The sequence below is a fragment of the Mesoplodon bidens genome (genome assembly GCF_964165515.1).
Source record: "Mesoplodon bidens genome assembly, chromosome: 1".
NCBI lineage: Eukaryota > Metazoa > Chordata > Mammalia > Artiodactyla > Ziphiidae > Mesoplodon > Mesoplodon bidens.
Window position 1 is genome coordinate 215,657,952 of NC_138176.1, and position 23,066 is coordinate 215,681,017.

Genomic DNA, 23,066 nt, shown 5'->3' on the forward strand with positions numbered 1-23,066 from the left:
AGAGAGAGAAAGGGGCAGAGAACATATGTGAGGACACAGTAGGCTGAAAACTTCCCTAACCTGGGAAAAGAAATAGACTTGCAGGTCCTGGAACAAAAACAAGATCAACCCAAGAGGTCCACACCAAGATACACTGAATTAAAAGGGCAAAAGTTAAAGAAAGAATATTGAAGAGGGAAAAGCAACAAGTTACATACAAAGGAGCTCCCATAATGCCATCAGTGGACTTTTCAGCAGCTCTGCAGGCCAGATGGGGTGGCACAATAAATTTAAAGTGATGAAGGGAAAATCTACAAGCAAGAATACTTTACTCAGCAAGACTTCCATTCAGATTTGATGGAGAAATCAAAAGTTTTACAGACAAGCAAAATCTAAGAGTTGGGCACCACCAAACCAGCTTTACAAGAAATGGTAAAGGTATTTCTCTAAGTGAAAAAGAAAAGGCTACAAATAGGAACATGAAAATTATGAAAGGAAAAAGCTCATTGGTAAAGGCAAATATTAGGTAGTAAATCAACCATGTACAAAGCTAGCAGGAAGGTTAAAAGACAAAAATCATCTATATCCACAATAATTAGTTAAGGGATACACAAAACAAAAAGATGTAAAATATATCAAATACAATAATCAGGACTTCCCTGGTGGTCCAGTGGTTGGGACTTCACCTTCCAATGCAGGAGGTGTGGGTTTGATCCCTGGTCGAACCAGGGAGCTGAGATCCCACATGACTTGCAGCCAAAAAAACAAAACATAAAACAGAAGCAATATTGTGGCAAATTCCATAAAGAGTTTAAAAAAAAAACAATAATCATGGCGAGGATGGGGGAGTAAAAATGTAGGGTTGTTAAAATGTGTTTGAGATTAAGAGATCAGAGACTTAAAATAATCATATATATTATACTACATTACATTATATTATATATAGGCCTCATGGTAACCACAAACCAAAAATCTACAATAGATAAACACCAAAAAAGAGAAGGGAATCCAAACATAACTAAAGATAGTCATCAAATCAAAAGGGAAGAGAAGAAGACAGGAACATCAAATCAAATCAAAAGGGGAGAGAAGAAGACAGGAACAAAAAAAGAACTACAAAAAACAACCCCCAAACAATTAACAAAATGGGAGTATATACCTATCAATAATTAAATGTAAATAGACTAAATGCTCCAGTCAAAAGGTATAGAGTGGCCAAATGGATATTAAAAACAAGACCCATACATATGCTACCTATAAGAGACTCATTTTGGATCTAAAGATACACACAGACCGAAAGTGAGGGGATGAAAAAAGGTACTCCATGCAAATGTAAATCAAAAGAAGTTGGGATAGCACTATTTATATCAGACAAAATAGACTTTAAAACAATGACTGTTACAAGAGACAAAGAAGGACATTACATAATGACCAAGGGATCAATCTTACATAACAATTGTAAATAGATATGCACCCAACATAGAAGTGCTATATACATAAAGCAAATATTAACAGACACAAAGGGAGAAATTGACAGTAACACAGTAAGAGTAGGGGAATTTAATACCCCACATATATCAATGGACAGATTATCAAGACAGAAAATCAATAAGGAAACACTGGCCTTTAGTGACACATTAGACCAAATGGACTTGATAGATATTTAGAACATTCCATCCAAAGCAGCAGAATACACATTTGATTCAAGTGTAAATGGAACATTTTCTAGCACAGATCACATGATATGCCACAAAACAAGATTCAATAAATTTAAGAAAATTGAAATCATATCAAGCACCTTTTCCAACCACAACACTATGAGACTAGAAATCAATCACAAGAAAAAAACTGCAAAAAACACAAAGATGTGGAGGCTAAATAATATGTTACTAAACAACCAATTGGTCACCAAAGACAAAGAAGAATCAAAAAATACTTGGAAACAAATGAAAACAAAAACACAATGATCCAAAAATCTACTGGAGGCAGCAAAAGCAGTTCTAAGAGGGAAGATTACAGTGATACATGCTTACCTCAGAAAACAAGAAAAATTGCAAATAAACAACCTAACCCTACGCCTAAAGGAACTTAGAAAAAGAACAGCAAACAAAACCCAAAGTTGGTAGAAGGAAGGAAATAATAAAGATCAGAGCAGAAATAAACAAAATAGAGACTTAGAAAAAATAGAAAAGATCACTGAAAATAAGAGCTGGGTCTTTGAAAAGATAAACAAAGCTGATAAAACTTTAGCCAGACTTATCACAAAAGAAAGAGAGAGGGCTCAAATCAATAAAATCAAAAATGAAACAAGAGACAATACAACTAATACCAAAGAAGTACAAAGAATCATAAGAGACTACTATGAACAACTACACACCAACAAATTGGACAAGCTAGAAGAAATGGATAAATTCCTAGAAACATATAACCGTCCAAGGCTGAATCAAGAAGAAATAAAAAATCGTGTTTTTTATTTCAGACCAATTACTAGTAAGGAGACCGAATCAGTAATCAAAAACCTCCCAAAAGGGCTTCCCTGGTGGTGCAGTGGTTAAGAATCCACCTGCCAACACAGGGGACACAGGTTCGAGCCCTGGTCCGGGAAGATCCACATGCCGTGAAGCAACTAAGCCCATGGGCCACAACTACTGAGCCTGTGTTCTAGAGCCCGTGAGCCACAACTACTGAACCCGCGTGCCACAACTACTGAAGCCCATGCACCTAGAGCCCATGCTCCACGACAAGAGAAGCCACTGCATTGAGAAGCCTGCGCACCTCAACAAAAAGTAGCTCCCGCTTGCCACAACTAGAGAAAGCCCGCACACAGTCAAGAAAAAAAAAAAAAAAAAACCTCCCAAAAAACAAAAGTCCAGGACTAGACGGCTTCACTGATAAATTCTACCAAACATTCAAAGAAAAATTAATACCAATCCTTCTCAAACTCTTCCAGAAAATGGAAGAGGAAGGAAGCTTCTGAACTCATTCCATGTGGCCAGCATCAACCTGATTCCAAAACCAGGCAAAAACCATATGATCATCTCAATGAATGCAGAAATAGCTTTTGACAAAATTCAATACCCATTTATGTTTTACCATAAATGGATGGGTATGGAGGGAACATACCTCAACATAATAAAGGCCATATATGATAAGCCCACAGCTCACATCATACTCAACAGTGAAAAGCTGAAAGCACTTCCTCTAAGATCAGGAACAAGACAAAGATGCCCACTCTCCCAGTTTTATTCAACATAGTATTGGAAGTCGTAACCACAGCAATCAGACAAAAAAAAATAAAAAGAATACAAATTGGAAAGGAAGAAGGAAAACTGTCACTGTTGGCAGATGACATGATACTATACTTAGAAAATCCTCCTGCAGTATAAAAAAACAAACAAAAACAACTAATACTAAATTTTCTTTGGGTTATTTGTATGGAAATATGTTAATATAAATGTTTCAGACATTACATGAAAAAAAAAAAAAGAAGAAGGAAAATCCTAAAGACAGCACCAAAATCTACTAGAGCTCATCAATGAATTTGGTAAAGTCAAAGGGCACAGAATTAATATACAGAAATTTGTTGCATTTCTATACACTAACAACAAAGTATAAGAGAGGAATTAAGTATACAATCCCATTTACCATCACATCAAAAAGAATAAAATACCTAGGAATAAATCTAACTAAGGAGGGAAAATACCTGTACATGGAAAATTATAAGACACTGATGAAAGAAACTGGAGACAACACAAACAAACGGAAAGAGATACTGTGTTCATAGATAGGACTAACATTGTTAGAATGACCACACTACTCAAGGCAATCTACAGATTCAGTGCAATCCATATCAAAATACTAATGGCATATTTCACAGAACTAGAACAAATCATTCTAAAATTTGTATGGAAACACAAAAGACCCCAAACAGTGAAAACAATCTTCAGAAAGAAGAATAGCGCTATAGGTATCATGCTTCCAGACTTCAGACTATACTACAAAGCTAGTCATCAAAACAGTACAGTACTGGCACAAAAACAGACACATATATCAATAGAACAGAATAGTGAGCCCAGAAATAAACCCACACACTTATGGTCAATTACTCTACGACAAAGGAGGCAAGAATATACAGTGGAGAAAAGACACACTCTTCAATGAATGGTACTGGGAAAACTGGACAGCTACACGTAAAAGAATGAAATTAGAACATTTTCTCACACCAGTTACAAACAATAAACTCAAACTGGATTAAGGACCTAAATGTAAGACCAGAAACCATAAACTTCCTGGAGGAAAACATAGGCAGGATACTCTGACATCAATTGTAGCAATATTGTTTTGGTTCTGTCTCCTAAAGCAAAAGAAACAAAAGCAAAAATAAACAAATGGATCTAATTAATCTTAAAAGCTTCTGCATAGCAAAAGAAACCACAAACACAATGAAAAGACAGCCTACTGATTGGGAGGAAATATTTGCAAATGATACGACCGATAAGGGGTTAATATACAAAAATATATAAACAGCTCATACAACTCAATCTAGAAAAAACAAACAACCCAATCAAAAAATGGGGAGGAGACCTGAATAGACATTTTTCGAAATAAGACATACAGATGGCCAACAGGCATATGAAAAGATGCTCAACATTGTTGATCATCAGGGATGCAAATCAAAACCACAATGAGGTCAGAAAGACTATAATCAAAACGACCACAAAGAATAAATGTTGGCAAGGATGTGGAGAAAAAGGGAACCCTCCTACAGTGTTGGTGGTAATGTAAATTGATGCGGCCACTATGGAAAACAGGATGGAGGTGCCTCAAAAAAAACTAAAAATAGAACTATAAGACCTGGCCATTCCACTCCTGGGTATATATCCAAAGAAAATAAAAACATGAATTCGAAAAGATACATGCACCCCAATGTTCACTGCAGCATTATTTACAAGAGCAAAGATGTGGAAGCAACCTAAGTGTCCATCAACAGATGAATGGATAAAGAAGATGTGGTATATATATATATATATATATATATATATATATATATATGCAATGGAATATTACTTGCCCATAAAAGTATGAAATTTTGCCATTTGCAACACATGGATGGACCTGGGGGGTATTATGCTTAGTGAAATAAGTCAGACAGAGAAAGACAAATACTCTATATGTTATCATTTATATGTGTAATCTAAAAAATGAAACAAATGGATGAATATAACAGAACAGAAACAGACTCACAGATATAGAGAACAAACTATTGGTTACTCGTGGGGAGAAGGAAGGAGCAAAGTGCAACACAGGGACAGCAGATTAAGAAGTACAAACGACTATGTATAAAATAAATAAGCTACAAGGCTATACTGTAGAGCACAGGGAATATAGCCAATATTCTATAATAACTTTCAATGGAGTATAATCTATAAAATTTTGAGGGCTTCCCTGGCCCAGTGGTTGAGAGTCCGCCTGCCAATGCAGGGGACATGGGTTCGTGCCCCGGTCCGGGAAGATCCCACATGCCGCGGAGCGGCCGGGCCCGTGAGCCATGGCCGCTGAGCCTGCACGTCCGGAGCCTGTGCTCCGCAACGGGAGAGGCCGCAACAGCGAGAGGCCCGCGTACCGCAAAAAAAAAAAAAAAAAATTTTTTGAATCACTATATTGTACGCCTGAAACTAATATTGTAGATCAACTATACCTCAATAAAAATAGATAAATAATAAATTAAATATTTTTTTAAAAAATAAACTTACTTAGAACTCAAAGTCTCCATTTCCCATAGGCACAAAATCCTCTGAGTGAAACAAAGCAACCACAATCACAAATATGGCTGGTAAGTTCAGACTGGAGGGGAACATCCAAACGCATGACAATTAATGACAATTCCTCAAATACAATTAGAAGCTATCAAGAACCTGCAGAATCCTGTGCCCTGTTGGCACCTCCAGTATGCTAAACCCACAAACTAAAAAATATTTCAACATGCCTCTATTTCAGAAAGAAGATCCTTCTCCACAAAACACTGCATCACCGGACAGCTTCAGAGAGAGGTATACAGTGAGAGGGAGAGAGAGTAAGATGAGGAAAAGTGGGTGGGAGAGAGGGGGAGAGAGGATGGGGGTGCACTTCCCGAATTCACCAGTGCAAGCTGTTGAGATGAAGGAACACGGTTTTGAGGTTCAGGCTAGAACTAATTTCTTTAGGTTTTGCAGAAGTTCAACTCTCCAGCACTTCAATTCCAACTCTTAGTATTGCCCCATAAAGATAACAATGAGAGGGGAAGGGCGGAGAGGCCTTTCCAATTAGATCTATGAAATGAACTGGAACTTATATTTGGAAAGTTTTCTGATAAATGGAAAATGGCTTGGACCCGAGATAACTTACATACTCTCACGTGCGGCATCCATTACAGGAGAAAGGCTTCAAATGCGTGGTTGCAGCAATCAAGGCCACAAACAAAAGACATTCAAGAGGACAGCAGTTGAAGCAAAAGGTCTCAGTGATGCACACCTTAGTTACTAAACGGTGACACCCCCAGGAGATGGTGACCCTCTCCTCGAATGCATTGTCCTGCCAGAGTTTAGAAGGCAGACAAATTCTTACTCTGCCGTCATACTCTTAAATCCTTTCTGAAGAACAGAGGGTCATTTAAGGGAAGAGTTACAAAGCCTGGGCTCTCCCATTTCTTGAACCGAACTCAGCTTCAGAAGACCACCACCTCATCCGCAGACAGGAAGCAGGGTCAGGCTCCAAGTGTCTCTGAACAATATCTCTTTCTCCAGTTCAAGCGTCCCAGAAAGGCTACTCCCCTAGCATCTACCCCCTGATTCTCATTCAATACCCTTTTCTCTGGTTGGTGTAGATAAAGAGTTTGATCAGGGAAACCTGATCAAGGCTGCAGTTCCCTGCAGGAGGTGATGAGCATTATTCAAAGCATGTGGGGAAGGAACTCTGTGATCTGCATTCTCAGCTTGTTTAAGAGCCTCACCCAGCAAAATGGCCTTCTTACTTTATGGCCTTGCCTCATTTTTGACCCAAAACTTTTGTTTATATCATTAACTGAACTTGGCTTCAAATCACCTCTAGTGAAGGCCAACATTCATTATTACACCTTAATTTTTTTTAATGCACCAAACTGGATTTAATCATTCAAACTGCAAGTACAATGTCAGCCATCTCACCTGTTCCTCGTTGAACAGACAGGTTCACCTGATAAACCTTCTTACTTGGATTTCTCACTCAATTCCCTTTCCCCCAAGAGATCAACAGGGCAAAAGAAAGATGACCTGATGGACTTGAAGGGGAGTCAGCAAAGGGGCATTTTAACACTCAGCTGGGCCAAACTTTCCTGTGATTGGATTCTCCTAAACAGAAGAAGGTGTGCTTATGTCAATCTCCTTTTGCCCTGGAAAGTCCTCTTAAGTAACTTAATTCAAAATTCTAAGCAACAATCAGAAGACACATGGCTGAGATCTTCATGCACGAATCTTTCCCTTCCTTCGCCTGCTTTTGCGACTGCACAGCTCAGAACTCATAGTGAGGCTGCCTCTAAGGCTCCTGGAAAGACTGTGAAGGTGGGAGAGGAGGCCGCAGCTCCGAGACCAGCAGCTGGACAGCCTCCTCTCCCTGGAGTCCTGCTTGGATTCATCTGACCCCTCCAGCTCTGTGCTCTCTCAGTGCCTCTCCCCACAGGTATGGCTTTCTCTCACTCACACAAAGAATGCTGAAACACTTACCCAGAGAAGACCAGGAAGGAGCCTGCCAGATGTCATTCAACTGCCAATAAAGTGCTCCCATGGTGTGCCCTTCTCCATCCACTATCTCGCTGCGACTGCGGCGGTAGAATTCAGTTTCTGTTTTGACACACTGGGCTTGCATCACCTGATTCAGGGGAAAACATTACAACACAGGTGTTTTTCAAGTGAACTTATCTGCAAAACAGAAACAGACTCACAGATATAGAGAACAGCCTTGTGGTTGCCAAGGGGCAGGGCGAGGGTTGAATTGGGAGTTTGGGACTAGCAGATGCAAACTACTATATATAGAATAAACAACAAGGCCCTACTGTATAGCACAGGGAACTATATTCTGTATCCTGTAATAAACCATAATGGAAAATATGAAAAAGAATATATATATATGTATAACTGAATCATGTTGCTGTACACCAGAAACTTACAACATTGTAAATCAACTACACTTCAACCTTAAAAAAAAGGTTATTCAGAAAAAGAGAAGTTTAGTCCATTGCAAGATTTTTAAAAAACACAGGTGTTTTTGCTTGAGGTAGGCTGTCTAGATCTGGGAAAATTATAGGCTTGAATAAATTTGGGAACTTAATTACCATTATATATACCATCATTATATTAGATCTGGAACCAACCCCTTAGTAGGGAAGCTTGGTATTGGGCTTAACAATGGGTAATCAGGTAATCGTGGAAATAGGTTCTTTGCCAACGATAGTGGAGGCGATGGAAAACAAAGACTGTGATTCCAGAGCAAATGCTATATGTAGTCAAACACTAAGTTTTGTGCAGTGATGGGTTTTACTAACACATTCGTGGCTATTAAGAAAATAGTTTATTAGAAAAAAATTCTATAGAAAAAGAACTATATTATGACTCTGATATTGTCAAATCCCTAACCCCTTTCTTCTAGTCAAGGAATTGTTTTTATATCATGCCTTTTGATAATGTAAAACTTCTTATGAATGCAATTCCTTCGTTATAGCAGAACAGATGGTAAACTGCAACAAACAGACAAGTAAATTTAGTTCTTATTTAAGAGGCATGAAAAAGCTTCATGCAAGACCCTTAATTACTGTCATCATCATTGAAAAACCAGTCTCCTTTATTGCTGCTGTTACTGACACTATGGGTATCACATCTCTTAGCTTGGAGCTGTAGTTAGGAGAGGCTCATGAATAAGAGGTCACTGAGCTCATTAGGAGAGGTCACCAAGGAGAACCTGGAGAGACAGTCAGAGCTGCAAGGATTCCCCAGTCAGAGAAAAGGACGGCCTTAGAGTAGGGTCTGGATTTTCACAGAGGAGGAAAAAGAGGGATGCATATATGGCCACTAGAAGACTAAGTTCAGAGGCCTTCCTAAAAAGCTAGAAAAGCTCCAGTGAAGCCAGACCTTTCGACCGAGGAGAGCTGGCCAGTGAGGAAGTCACAGATGAAGTTACAACTTACATGATGCAGAGCTGTCAAACTCCAGAAGGGTAAAGCGAGCAGAAATCATGGCCGTTCAATAAAAATTCAATAAATACCTACAGTGTGTGCTGCATGCTGGTAATGGTAAGCCCCGCTCCCAGGAAAAACAGACAGCCCTCCCTTGTGGAGCGTATTGGCTTGTGTAGAAGACAAACCTTAACCAAAGAATCACAAATATATGGAAACTTTAAACAGTAATGAGGGCTAAGAAAGAGAGGTGTGTGAGGTTAGGAGCCTGGATAGGAGGGGAAATGGGTCTAGCTGAGGAGGGGGATTGGCCTCGAAGTACAGGAAAGAGGAGAGAGGACAGAACCCTGTAGCCAGAGAGGACACGTGTGGTGAGAGGAGAATGCACAGCAAAGAACTGAAAGAGGGCCAAGGCAGCCTGAACTCAGAGAGCCGGCAGCAATGGTGGCAAGACTGGTGGGATGCAGGGGCCAGACCTGGGAAGGTTTGGGATGCGTCCTAAAGGCAAGTGGAGTCACAGAAAGCTTTTAAGCTAAAGGGTGAAGTGACCAGACTTGCATTTGCAACAGGCACCTCTGACCGCTGAAAGGAGTCAGGGGACTAGACGGCATTCGGGGAGACCATTTAGAAATCTATTATAATCTTCTAGGCAAGAAGTGATGTTACCTGTGAGCAGGTGAAGAAATGCCCTTTCTTGGGCTTCCCTGGTGGCGCAGTGGTTGAGAGTCCGCCTGCCGATGCAGGGGACGTGGGTTCGTGACCCGGTCTGGGAGGATCCCACATGCCGCGGAGCGGCTGGGCCCGTGAGCCACGGCCGCTGAGCCTGCGCGTCCGGAGCCTGTGCTCCGCAATGGGAGAGGCCACAACAGTGAGAGGCCCGCGTACCGCAAAAAAAAAAAAAAAAGCCTTTCCATTGAGGAACCAGACCACGGGGAGCGCAGCACTGATAGCAGGCAAACAACACTCTAAAGAAAGTAAGAATCTCACGAACAGAGTGGCAGGGGTGCCAGCTCAAAATGACCACAGGATACTCTCTGAATATATTAGTCTAGCACTAAGTCAAGGAATGAAATATGAAAAATAGGCCTAAGAACTATGATCTATAACAGTCAAGTTAATCTGCAATTACGAGATAGCCTGGGACCTGGGACCCTTCACCAGAGTGCTTGCACCTGGACAAACGTCTCCTCAAGCAGCAGAATGCAAAGAAACTATACAGGACTAAAACTAGCTGCACACACTCACAGTGCGAGCAAATTATGAACAATCAGATACAAAAAGGCCACAAACCAACTGCCATTTCTGAGGTGTCGGAAGCAAAAGCAGGGTACTGCGCATGACCCCTGCACACAGCACCACCAAGGGGTGCACAGACCACCTAAACTACACCTCCCAGCCAACCCACCAGTCCGCCTCCAGCCTCACCCCTTTTAAGGAGCCAGGGAACCAACGGCACCTGTTACTTGTTTTCGCTCCCTCATGCTGCAGCACAAGTCCTGATAAAATCTTGCCTGAAATTCTCCTCTGGCCTCTTATCAATTTCTACTGATTAAGAGTCCAAGGACCCCAGTGAGTAACAATTAGACTCAGGATCTCTAACCAAGTTCCTTCTAAAAATACCAATCTCGTCTGAACTAAAGAAGAAAGAGATTTATCTACTTCTAGGCCTGGATAGCTAGGCACAGAGAAATCAAGTCCCTTGATTAAGCGTTCACAGGTTTGCCGAGTTATTGTAGAAAATCAGTGTTGTGGAGCGATTTCTAGGAAGTTCAGTGAAGATAAAGCAGCCAAATGAAATCTTAGTAGAAACAGATCTGAGAACAGCTCCAATTATCAGTGCATGCCCGCTAGAGATTTAACCTCACATCAGCATGGAAAGTAACCTTTGTATTTGTTTTTAAAAGTTGATAATATCTGAACTTATTTAAATCACCTGAGCCCCCAAATAACGTCCCCACCAACCAACAACAAGAACTCTCTGTTCTCGTCCTGAGATTCCTGAAAAATCGGCTAAGGCTTTATGGACTGTGTGTAAAGGGATCACAGGAGGAAAAGATGAGGAAGCCCTCATCACACCAATAAGGAACACACGGGGAGAGGCATTCTGATCCCCAGACACTCCAGAGGTGCTAGCCCAGCCCTGACAGGCCAAGCACAGGCATCAAATGGCCACCACCATGGACACTCCACTTTGGGTGTTGGCCAACAATTCTGGAACTTCCAGGATCTGAAGTATCTCCAAAGCCTGGGCCATTACTGATACACCAAGGAAGCCAAAGGACCTGCAATATTCTGCTTTGGGACTTGGTTCAGCGTGGACTCACGAGTAGAATGGAGGCAGGGGCGTCACTCAAGAAGTTTGGGGGCTTCCCTGGTGGCGCAGTGGTTGAGAGTCCGCCTGCCGATGCAGGGGACACGGGTTCGTGCCCCGGTCTGGGAGGATCCCACATGCCACGGAGCGGCTGGGCCCGTGAGCCATGGCCGCTGAGCCTGTGCGTCCGGAGCCTGTGCTCCACAACGGGAGAGGCCACAGCAGTGAGAGGCCCGTGTACCACAAAAACAAAAAAGAAGTTTGGGACTGGAATCCGTTTCCTTGGATCCAGATTTATAAACAGGGTGAATAGGAGAAAAGTAAAAATCAGAATTTTGAGGTAGGGAACAAAACATCAGTGTATACCAGAGTAGGAAATTAAGTCATCTCTTTCGGGCAAAAATAAAAACTTCTAGGACAAAGCCATATCTATTGAAACAGTCATGCTTGTGCTTAGTTGGATCTAATCCAAAGGACAATTAGATATTTTACTGATGGGCTTGGTAGAGGTGACCTGCATTTTCTTCATGGTGAATTTAAGCTTCTTTTCAGGGGGAAAAAGTCTGATGAGTGGCAAATTTTTTACAACGCTCCAAATTCCTTCCTGATCTTTGTTAACACATACTGTAACTTATATACATTTATAATTTTGTACTCTACTCTCACTTAATTTTCACATGTGTACATTTCCATGTGATGCCCTGGCATTTTCTATATATCTCTGTGCTCTGAATGATTCCATAGTTATACCATAGTTTGATGAATCATTCTCCAATAATTATTTGGCATTTAAATGGTTTGCAGATTTTTTCTTTAAATACAAGAGCAAAGAACATTTTATGTCCAAATTAATTTCTTTGCCTCTTCTGTTGTCTCTTTTGATAATAATATATGACACATTTTAAAGTCCTTGTTGCACATTGCTATATTATGTTCCAGTCAAGAGGCTGCCATAAACTGCTAGCCTCCAGGCAGAACTCAGCCCCACGCAGGTTTTAATTGGCTCACAGAGTGTGTGCTTTTTGTTTCTTCTTGTTGTCGTCTAATGTCTTAAGTCAGGGCCTGTATGCTCCATTTTGCCACAATCCCCAATATTCAGACTCTCATCCATTTAAATTACCCGCCTGGCCCCTACAAACATTTGAGTTTTCAGTCCCTGAACTATTTCAATTCTCAGAACTACCTGCAAATATATTTATTTCTGTATATCTATTCTAACAATTTCCTAGCTGTAATTTTTTTTTTGTGTGTGGTACACGGGCCTCTCACTGTTGTGGCCTCTCCCGTTGCGGAGCACAGGCTCCGGACGCGCAGGCTCAGCAGACATGGCTCACGGGCCCAGCCGCTCCGTGGCACGTGGGATCTTCCTGGACCGGGGCACGAACCCACGTCCCCTGCATCGGCAGGTGGACTCTCAACCACTGCACCACCAGGCAAGCCCTCCTAGCTGTAATTTGCCTTTTCTGGTTTAATAGGTAAACATTAGCAATCCTTTTAAACTTAAAAAAATTTTTAAGGCAAGCAGGACTCCTAAGCCTTGTGAGGAATGAAAGGAAAAGGGCACTAGGCAAGCTCTAACTAGTAGCCTATCACACCTGAGTTTAGTGTGAAAGTGATAACCAAGGCTCTTCAGTGCTCCGGGTTCTGGCACGTGCACCATGCAGTACCCTCCACAGGCAGATGGTGCCACGCCTATAACATGGATCTGGGTTTATCCAAACCAGTGGGTGCCAGTTAGGGCTAATGAATGACACCTTTGTTCATAAAAATGCAGAAGGCCATTGCCCACCATCCATCTTAAAGGGAAAATGTACAATCCTACTTCCCTGGGGAAAAAAAATCTCTGCAACTGCCTCTTTCCCTTTAAAAATTGTACCTGTATGTATATATTCTTGCATCTTTTCCTAAAGAAAGCAATCTTTATATATGAGAAGGATAAATGCTTAGTCATTTCCTAGGTTACTCAGTCCCACTGTTAGCAGACAAATCTTATTTTAGTTCAAAAATATGCCTATTTTCAGCAGCTTGCTTGATTACACTTATGAAATCAGTCTCCTTAGAGAAACACGGTATGGGAAAAAGAAATTGGACCAGGACACCAAGACCTAGGTTCCAATTCTAGCTCTGCCACTGTGATGAAGGCTGCTGTCTACAGAAACCCATTCTCCCCTTCCTCCAGAGTGATAAGAGTTGTAGCTGGGCTACATGCTCAGAACCACACCCTCTACCCTTGGAACTAGGAGAAGCCATGTGATAAGTTCTCCTGATACGATGGTATTTATATACTTTATTTACTTAAAATTATCCTGACAATAAGAATCTTCCAATAAAGCCATTTTTTAACTGGATATAATTCATACTATACAATTCACTCTTTCACAATTTATAATTCATTAGTTTTTAGTATAGTCACAGGTTGTGCAACTCTCACCACTACCACATTCCAGAATATTTTCATCATCACCCTCTAAAATCTCTACTGGTTCATCTGATCCTGCTCACTCTCCTCTCTCCTCTGCTTCTGGAAGCCACTCATCTACATTCTGTCTCTATGGATTTGCCTATTCTGGACATTTCACATAAGTGGAATAATACAATATATAGCCTTTTGTGACTGGCTTCCTTCAGTTAGCCTGAAGTTTTCAAGGTTCACCCATGGTGTAGTATGTACCAGTATTTCAAACCTTTTTATTCTGCTGAATACTATTTCATTGTATGGATATGCCATATTTTGTTTATCCACTTATTGGCTGATAAACATTTGGATTGTTTTAACTTTTTGGCTATTATGAACATTTATACACAACTTTTTGTGTGAACATGTTTTCAATTTTCTTGGATATATACCTAAGAGTAGAATTTCTGTGTCCTATGGTAACTGTTTAACTTTTTAAGAAACTGACAAACTTTTCCACAGTAGCTGTACCATTTTACATTCCCACCAGCAACATTTGAGGTTTCTAATTTCTCCACATCCTAACTGTGATGGTTAACTTTATGTGTGAACTTGACTGGGTTAAGGGATGCCTACACAGCTGGTGAACACTGTTTCTGGGTGTGTCTGTGAGGATGTTTTTGGTGATTCAATAGACTGAGTAAACAAGGTCCGTCCTCACCAGAGTGTGAGCGTCATCCAGTTGGTTGATGGCCTGAATCAAACAAAAGGGTAGAGGAAGGGTGAATTCTCTCTCTCTTCTTGAGCTGGGACACAGCTTCTTTTACCCTCTGACACTGGAGCTCCTGGTTCTTGGGCCCTGGAACTCTGGGACTTACACCAATGGCCCCTCAGTTCTCAGGCCTCAAGACTCAAACTGAATTATACCACCAGCTTTCCTGCTTCTCCTTCTTGCAGATGGCAGACTGTAGGATTTCTCAGCCTCTGTAATCATTTGAGCCAATTCCTATAACAACTTTCCTCTTTTATATGTCTACATATATCATATTGGTTCTGTTTCTCTGGAGAATTCTGATCAATACACTTACCAATACTTGTTATTTTCTTTTTTTTTTTAATTCTAGATATCCTAGTGGACATGAGTGGTATCTCATGTGGTTTTGATTTGCATTTCCCTAGTGACTAATAATGTGCATCCTTTCATGTACCTATTGGTCATTTTCTTTGGAGAAATGTCTCTTCAAATCTTTTGCCCATTTGTAAATTAGGTTGTCTTCATTATTGAGTTGTAAGAGTTCTTAATATATTCTGGAAATTACATCCTTATTAGACATATGACTTGCAAATTTTTTCTCCCATCCTGTGGATTATCTTTTCAGTTTTGTGATAGTGTCCTTTGACACACAGAAGTTTTTAATTTTGATGAAGTCCAATTTATTTTTTTCTTCGGTTGCTTGTGCTTTGGTGTCATATCTAAGAAACTGTTACCTAATCAAAATTCACAAAGATTTACACCTATGTTTTCTTCTAAGAGTTTCATACATTTGGATCTTTAATCCATTTTTATTTTTGCATACAGTGTGAGGTAGAGGTCCAAATTCATTCTCTGACATGTGTATATTCAGTTATTCTAGCACCATTTGTTCAAAACACTATTCTTTCTCCATTTTATTGTCTTGGCACCCTTGTAGAAAATCAATTGACCAGAGATGTATGTGTTTATTTCTGACTCTCAAGTCTTTTTAATCAATCTGTATGTCTGTCCTTATGCCAGTACCACACTGCCTTGATTACTATAGTTCGTAGTAAGTTTTAAAAGCAGGAAGTGTTGGGGGCTTCCCTGGTGAGACAGTGGTTGAGAGTCTGCCTGCTAATGCAGGGGACACGGGTTTGAGCCCTGGTCTGGGAGGATCCCACATGCCGCGGAGCAACTAGGCCCGTGAGCCACAACTACTGAGCCTGCGCGTCTGGAGCCTGTGCTCCGCAACAAGAGAGGCCGCCATAGTGAGAGGCCCGTGCACTGCAATGAAGAGTGGCCCCCGCTTGCCACAACTAGAAAAAGCCCTTGCACAGAAACAAAGACGCAACACAGCAAAAATAAATAAATTAATTAATAAACTACCCCCAACACCTAAAAAAAAAAAAAAAAAAAAAAGCAGGAAGTGTTTTAAAATTGTTCTTCTTGGGCCTCCCTGGTGGCGCAGTGGTTGAGAGTCCGCCTGCCAATGCAGGGGATACGGGTTCGTGCCCCGGTCTGGGAGGATCCCATATGCCGCGGAGCGGCTGGGCCCGTGAGCCGTGGCCGCTGGGCCTGCGCGTCCGGAGCCTGTGCTCCGCAACGGGAGAGGCCACGGCAGTGAGAGGCCCGCATACCACAAAAAGAAAAAAAAAAAAAAAAAAAAATTGTTCTTCTTTTTCAAGATTGTTTTGACTATTCTTAGTGCCTTGCATTTCTATATAAATTTTAGGATCACTTTGCCCATTTCTCCAAAGGCAGTAGTAGGAATTTTGATAGGAGTTGTGTTGAATCTGTAGATCAATTTGGGGAGTTCTGCCATCTGGCATCTGACACATTATTAAGTCTTCTAATCCGTGAACACAGAATGCCTTTCCATTTCCTTAATTGCCATCAATAATGTTTTGTAGTTTTCAGTGTGCAAGTCTTATGTCTCTTTAGTTAAATATGTTCCAAAGTATTATATACTTTCTGAGACTACTGTTTACTTAATTTAATTTTCAAACTTTTTATTGCTTAAAATACAACTGATATTTGTATATTGATCCTATATCAATAGGATTTTAGCAAAGTTGCTAAATTATTAGTTCTAATAGGTTTTAGGTAGATTTTTTTATGGTTTTCTATATATAAGATCATTCATCAGCAGATATAGTTTTACTTCTTTCTTTCCAATCTGGATGCCTTTTATTTCATTTTCTTGCCTAATTGTGCTGACTAGAATCTCCAGTACAATGTTGAATAGAAGTGACAAGAGCAGGCATCGTTGTCTTGTTCCTGATCTTAGGGGGAAAGCTCTCTTTCTTTCACTATTAAATATGATATTAGCTATGGGTTCTTCACAGATGTTCTTTTTCAGGTCAAGGAAGCTCCTTTCTATTCCTAGTTTGTTGAATTTTTTTATCATGAAAGCGTGTTGGATTTTGGCTAGTGCTTTTTCTTCATCTATTGAGAATATCATGTAGTTGTTTTTCCTTTATTCTATTAATATGGTGTATTACATTGATTGACATTCATACGTTGAACCAGCCCTGCATTCCTGAGATAAATCCCACTTGACTGTGATATATAAACCTTTTTATATGCTGCTGGATTTGGATTATTACTTCGCTGAAGACTTTCTTCTGTCTATATTCATAAGGGATATTGGTCTGTAGTGTACTTTTCTTGATATGTCTTTGTCCAGTTTTAGTATCAGGATAACAATGCCTTCACGGAATGAGTTAGGAAGCAATTTCGCCTCTTCTATTTTTTTGAAGAGTTTGTGAAGGATTGTGTTAATTCTTCCTTAAATATTTTTTTAGAATTCACTAGTGAGGGAAGTTTTTGAATTACTAACTCAATCTCTTTAGTTGTTAAAGGTCTATTCATATTGTCTATTTCTTTTTGTGTGTGTGTGTGTGTGTGTGTGTGTGTGTGGTACGCGGGCCTCTCACTGCTGTGGCCTCTCCCGTTGTGGAGCACAGGCTCCGGACGCGCAGGCTCAGCAGCCATGGCTCATGGGCCCAGCGGCTCCGCGGCATGTGGGATCTTCCCGGACCGGGGCACGAACCCATGTCCCCTCCATCGGCAGGCAGATTCTCAACCACTGCGCCACCAGGGAAGCCCTTGTCTATTTCTTCTTGAGTCAGGTTTCATAGTTTGTGTCTTTCTAGGAATTTGTCCATTTCGTTTAGGATATATCACTTGTCACAGAATTGTTTACAGTATTTCCTTATCACCCTTTTTATTTCTGTAAGGTCAACAGTAATGTTCCCTCTTTCATTCCTGATTTAGTAAATTGAGTCTTCTCTCTTATTTTCTTGGCCAAGCTAGCTAAATGTTTTTCAATTTTGTTGATCTTTTCGAAGAATTAACTTTTGGCTTTGTTCATATTCTCTATTGTGCCAAATTTCTGAAGTCTGCTTTACTTAACTGTTAAAAATTGATGTTATAGTTCAACCAACCACCTCAGTAGTTACAGAATTTCCCTTATCTCAATTGTGAAGAGATTTAATATTATAGTTTAAAAAGCAGAAACCTGCTCCATTCATTGCCCTGAGAACTTGGGAAAAACCTTTCTGAGCCTGTTTCCTCATGTCTAAAATGGAAACAGTAACAGAGATGTCTAGAGATGTTAGATTACATGAGAAGGTATACAAGGCACCTTCCTGCCCCAGGGTCGGGTGTTTGAGTGGACACGCAAAGAATGCTAATTGTCTGCTTGACTGTTAAATTACGTGATGCATATAAATATAATACACTAGTGTATTATATACTGTGTTACTAATCTTACCTTCATTCCCCTCCTTTACCCACCCTACCCCCAACTTAAAAGCTCAGCATGGCCTGGATCCCCATCACATCTCAGTGCTGTTTACCGAACAAGACACTGTTCCAGGGTAGCAGGTATCATCAACACCTGAGCCTACAGCATAGCCTGCTTTTTTTTCTTAGTTCTTATGATCAAGTAACTTGCAACATGGGTAGATAAAATGGATCCCTAAAGACTCTGAGTCTCTCAAGGACATCCCCAAACTTCTAGCCCTCATTACATGCACAACAAATATGTGAAGAATAAATGAAAGCACTAGAGGGGGCTATAAGCTAAGGGGTTAGTAAAGACTGTCCATAGCCCAGCTTCCTCTCTAAGACGCTGGCAAGAGGCTACGGTGGCCGAGTAAGTCACCTAACAGATTTGTTAGTGTAGACGGTCCTCAAACTAAGCAGCGAGGTCTTTGTGACACAGCTTAAGAGAGTGTGCCTAGGTATGTAGGTTATTTGGAATACAATACAACAGGTTAAAGTAGGAGAATGAAAGGTGGGGCAAGATTATTTTCGAATATTAGAAGAATTAAAGAGGTAAGAGCCTAAGGGATACCTTTGTGGTTGTAAGATAAAGAGAAGCTAGGGAAGGATCTAAATGTAAAGAAACTTACTGCACAGCATTCTCTGCCAAGATTTTTCTAAAAGTTGCACACAAAATAAATTGCTTAACAGAATGTCTTAAAAAGTGGCACACAGGCAAGTTCTTCAGAACAGTATGACAGATTATGAGAACAAGATCAGGGGGTGGGAGTGGGAACAGAGAAAATGGACCAAAGAAAGGTTTTACTTCTTATACACAGGTTAAAGATGACTGTTCTAATATCAAAATAGTAAGGGGAAAAAAACTTGTTACCCTAACATTTCTTGTCTGTACTCAGTCAAGAAAGTCCAACACTGAAAACAAACAACAACAAAAAAATCATAATTCCGATTTCTTTCAGCTCAGATCCCATCTAGTATATCAAAAAGTCCCAAGGTAGAACCAACAAGGACAAGTCCAATTCCCAGCCAATGCCTGATAGGACACTTGTGCTTAAAGGATCAGACAAAAGCCATCACCAACAAAAACCGCCAATAAATAATCCCACTTCTACACCAGCTCCTGGCTGTGTACCTCTGATGCTCATGAGTTCAGAAAGAACAATTATTTCTGTTAGTTCTTTGAATGCGGTTTGGGGAAGTAGAATAAAGTAACGGTAATAAAACGAACAGCCGGGAGGAGGAAAGCCAGCATGGAAAACAACAGCTGAAAAGGTTCACACATGCACACGTGTGTGCAAATAAGGATCATCCTATTTCATATATCAAAACGGAGACACTTTTATAGAATATTGGCTACAAAAAACTAATAAGGATGAACTGCAACACTTTAAAAGGAACAGATATCAGCAGAATCCTTAAACTTGTATTCTATGAGGTAAGTTTATAAATTACATATTACATAGGAAAAACTTCCTGAATTGATAATATTATAGTTGAAAATTTTAAATTCTCTTCATCAGTTTATCACCTTCCAAAAAAAGAATCTTTTGGCTGACAGTTTTCTGTTTCAACTTCCATCCAGGGTTTTGTGTTTTCATACAGGAGAAAACTGATGAGAGTGAGCGTGAGTTTGTATAAAAACTGGTACGTTCTTAGATGCTAAGAGGCAAAAATTAAAATGTGATGTTTAATACATTACTGCAGATCATATGATTGGGAATAGGCTCTTACTTTCTCTCTCAGAACTTGAAACAAGTATAGCAAAAATATCAGACAAATAAGCAGTGGTTCTCAAATAGTCTTAACGTGTGTATATTCACAGGTTCATGAAATATAATAAAAATATAAAAATAATTTTATATTAATTTTACTTAACTTTAATGAATTTTCCCCAACTCTAATATTAAAAACATTAAAAGAACTTAAATTTTAATGGCAAAAGTTACTGTTTTCCTTATCAATTAAAAATTTTTGTTTTATTTTTACATATCTAGCATTTACAACTAAAGTACATTTTTATAAGAACTGGCATCTTGATGTATATAGGTCTGAAAGGATACTTCATCTTTGATTTTTAATTTGAATTAATAAGACCATGATAGATTTTTTTGAATTTTACTTTTAAACCATTTTAGTGTGCTATTATATCTGTTCTAGTACTCTGAGTCACTTTGGTTTTAAAAACCACCTATTTATTTATGGTATCATGTCAAGAATTTCTTAATGTTAAAAAATACTGTATGTATGTGACGACATAACAAACCAGAACAGTTCCTAGATCGGGGAGGGTTCGGATTAGTGTTTACTAAGAGGGCAAGAAGAACTGAACTTTGTACTTCAAAAGGAGATTTTGGTTTTATGAGGTGCTGGTCATATAAGTTGTTTATTTTTATTTCATCAAAGCCTGGCAGGTGTTTGCATTCCAATTTACCTTACAGAGAAGCTTCTTTTCTAAAATTTAGTTTTTAAAATGGGTGATGAATTAATTCCATAGGAAATGACATTTATAAACATTAGTTTTCCTTTGAGATAAAATAATATAAGCCAAACTTTCCAAAGTTAAGGGTGATGCATAATATTACAACTTGTTGTATGTTGCATTTGTAAAGGTTCCCTAAAGTATTAAAATTCAGGCAATTTGTGTAAACTGCAAAAGCAGAAACTGATGTTTGATTAGTAGTATGCTGTGTTAGAATTCTTTTTTGAGGTGTACGTTATACACATAGCAAACTATTATTCAGACTTTGTCATCCTGTATTTTTTAAATAGGAGATGCAGCATCCCAAGTCATTTTTAGTTCAGTTAGCCTACAAAGACTTCATCTCTCTCCCCAAATTCTCTCTTCTAAGCCTTCTTTGTCATCTATGTTCAGCTAAGGTGGAAATGTTTACAGACTTTAGTTTGTAAACTAAAAGTGAACTTAGTTTCCACTGTGCCCTTACATCCACCATTGGCAGTAGCCAAAGCTAGCTTTATAGTCTAACAGGAGAGACCACGTTCTGCCATGATGAACCATGGCGCTGCTAGTGGAGTTTTTTTCCCCTTTTGATGGTTTTACTTAAGCTACTAAATGGATATACACAAGCAGTTGAGTTTACACTAAAACTATGAAATGGTATTTCCCGTCTATGTCTGTGCCTCTTCCAACTTGGATGTGTGTTTTCTTTTAATCATTTTTCACTTCCTTGTCAATCTCTTATAGTGTTCTAATGATGAGAGGGATTCAAATAAAACTAAATACCTTTGAATATCCCTTCCCCTCTCACACACTGAAGGCTGTGGAGGAACTAGACCATTTCCTGTTGCCAAGACATGCTTAGACACCAGAGTTTTCTTTACTGGGCGGCATGCGATTCCCTGCCTCACCCACACCACCTAATTTAAGAGGGTCCCAACCTCAACCTCTACTGAGAAGTAAAGGTAAACTCTCCTCCCTCCAGGTTCCTTGAGCAGTTTTTTGGCACTTCACCAGTAGCCCTCATTTTTCCATGTGCTGTTGTAAACTTCTTAAGGACAGGGATGATGTCTTGGTGATTTTTGTGCTTCCACCTCAACCCTGGCAGCTAGCCCACTGTCTGGAACAAATCAGGTGTTTAATGTCTGTCAAACTAAATGGAATAAAGGGTTTCTACTAGCAACAGCATTTCTCATGCCTCAGTTGTGTAAGCTGGTTGTTTGTTTGGTTTCCTCTGCAAATATGTATGTTTATCACCCACCCAATAATTTAAATTATTTTTTAAAGTTTTGTTTTCTTTCCTTCAGATACTACCCTATGGCCAATTAGCTCTAGAAAATGTAGTTGCCGCCAATGAAATGATTATCCCAAACTCTGCCCCTGGTTATACTTCGCCAAACTGAAATTTGAGTTTTCTCAATAAATTGGTCATGTCTGAAAAAAAATATAAATTGTAAACATTAAGATAAAAATATTATCCAAAATTCAGGTCAATATTTTCTTTAAAAGTTAAACATAAATTTATCATATAGCTCAGCAATTTCACTCATATATTTCTACTCAAGAGGAATGAAAATATAGGTACAAAGATGTATATGCAAATATTCATAGCAGTGTTATTCATAATAGTCAAAAATTGGAAATAATCCAAATGTCCATCAACTGATGAATAGATAAGTAAAACATGATATATCCATACAACAGAATATTATTTAGCAAGAAAGAGAAATGAAGCGCAGATATATGGCTATAACATGGAAGAACTTCAAAAACATGCTTGGTGAAAGAAGCCACATACCAAAGATCACATATTATAATGTTGAGACAAGTAAAATCTATAGAAACAGAAAGCAAATTAATGTTTGCCTGGGACTGAAAGTGAGAAAGGAGAGTGATTACAAATGGGCAAGAGGGGGGACTTCCCTGGTGGCGCAGTGGTTAAGAATCCGCCTGCCAATGCAGGGGACACAGGCTTGAGCCCTGGTCCAGGAAGATCCCACATGCCGCAGAGCAACTAAGGCCGTGTGCCACAACTACTGAGCCTGTGCACCACAACTACCGATCCTGTGCGCCACAACTAATAAAGCCCATCTGCCTAGAGCCCATGCTCCGCACGCAACAAGAGAAGCCACCACAATGAGAAGGCTGTGCACTGCAACGAAGAGTACCCCCACTCGCCGCAACTAGAGAAAGCCCATGCGCAGCAACGAAGACCCAATG

General features: G+C 39.8%; 1 protein-coding gene across 1 annotated transcript in view; it reads right to left on the minus strand.

Moving 5' to 3' along the window:
- Positions 1 to 23,066, minus strand: part of MANBA (mannosidase beta) — a 136,938-nt gene that overhangs the window by 8,315 nt on the left and 105,557 nt on the right. The window contains exon 14 of the mRNA XM_081252712.1: positions 7,716 to 7,860. Within this exon, the coding sequence (XP_081108838.1) occupies positions 7,716 to 7,860 (145 nt within the window). The remainder of the gene's footprint in view (positions 1 to 7,715; positions 7,861 to 23,066) is intronic.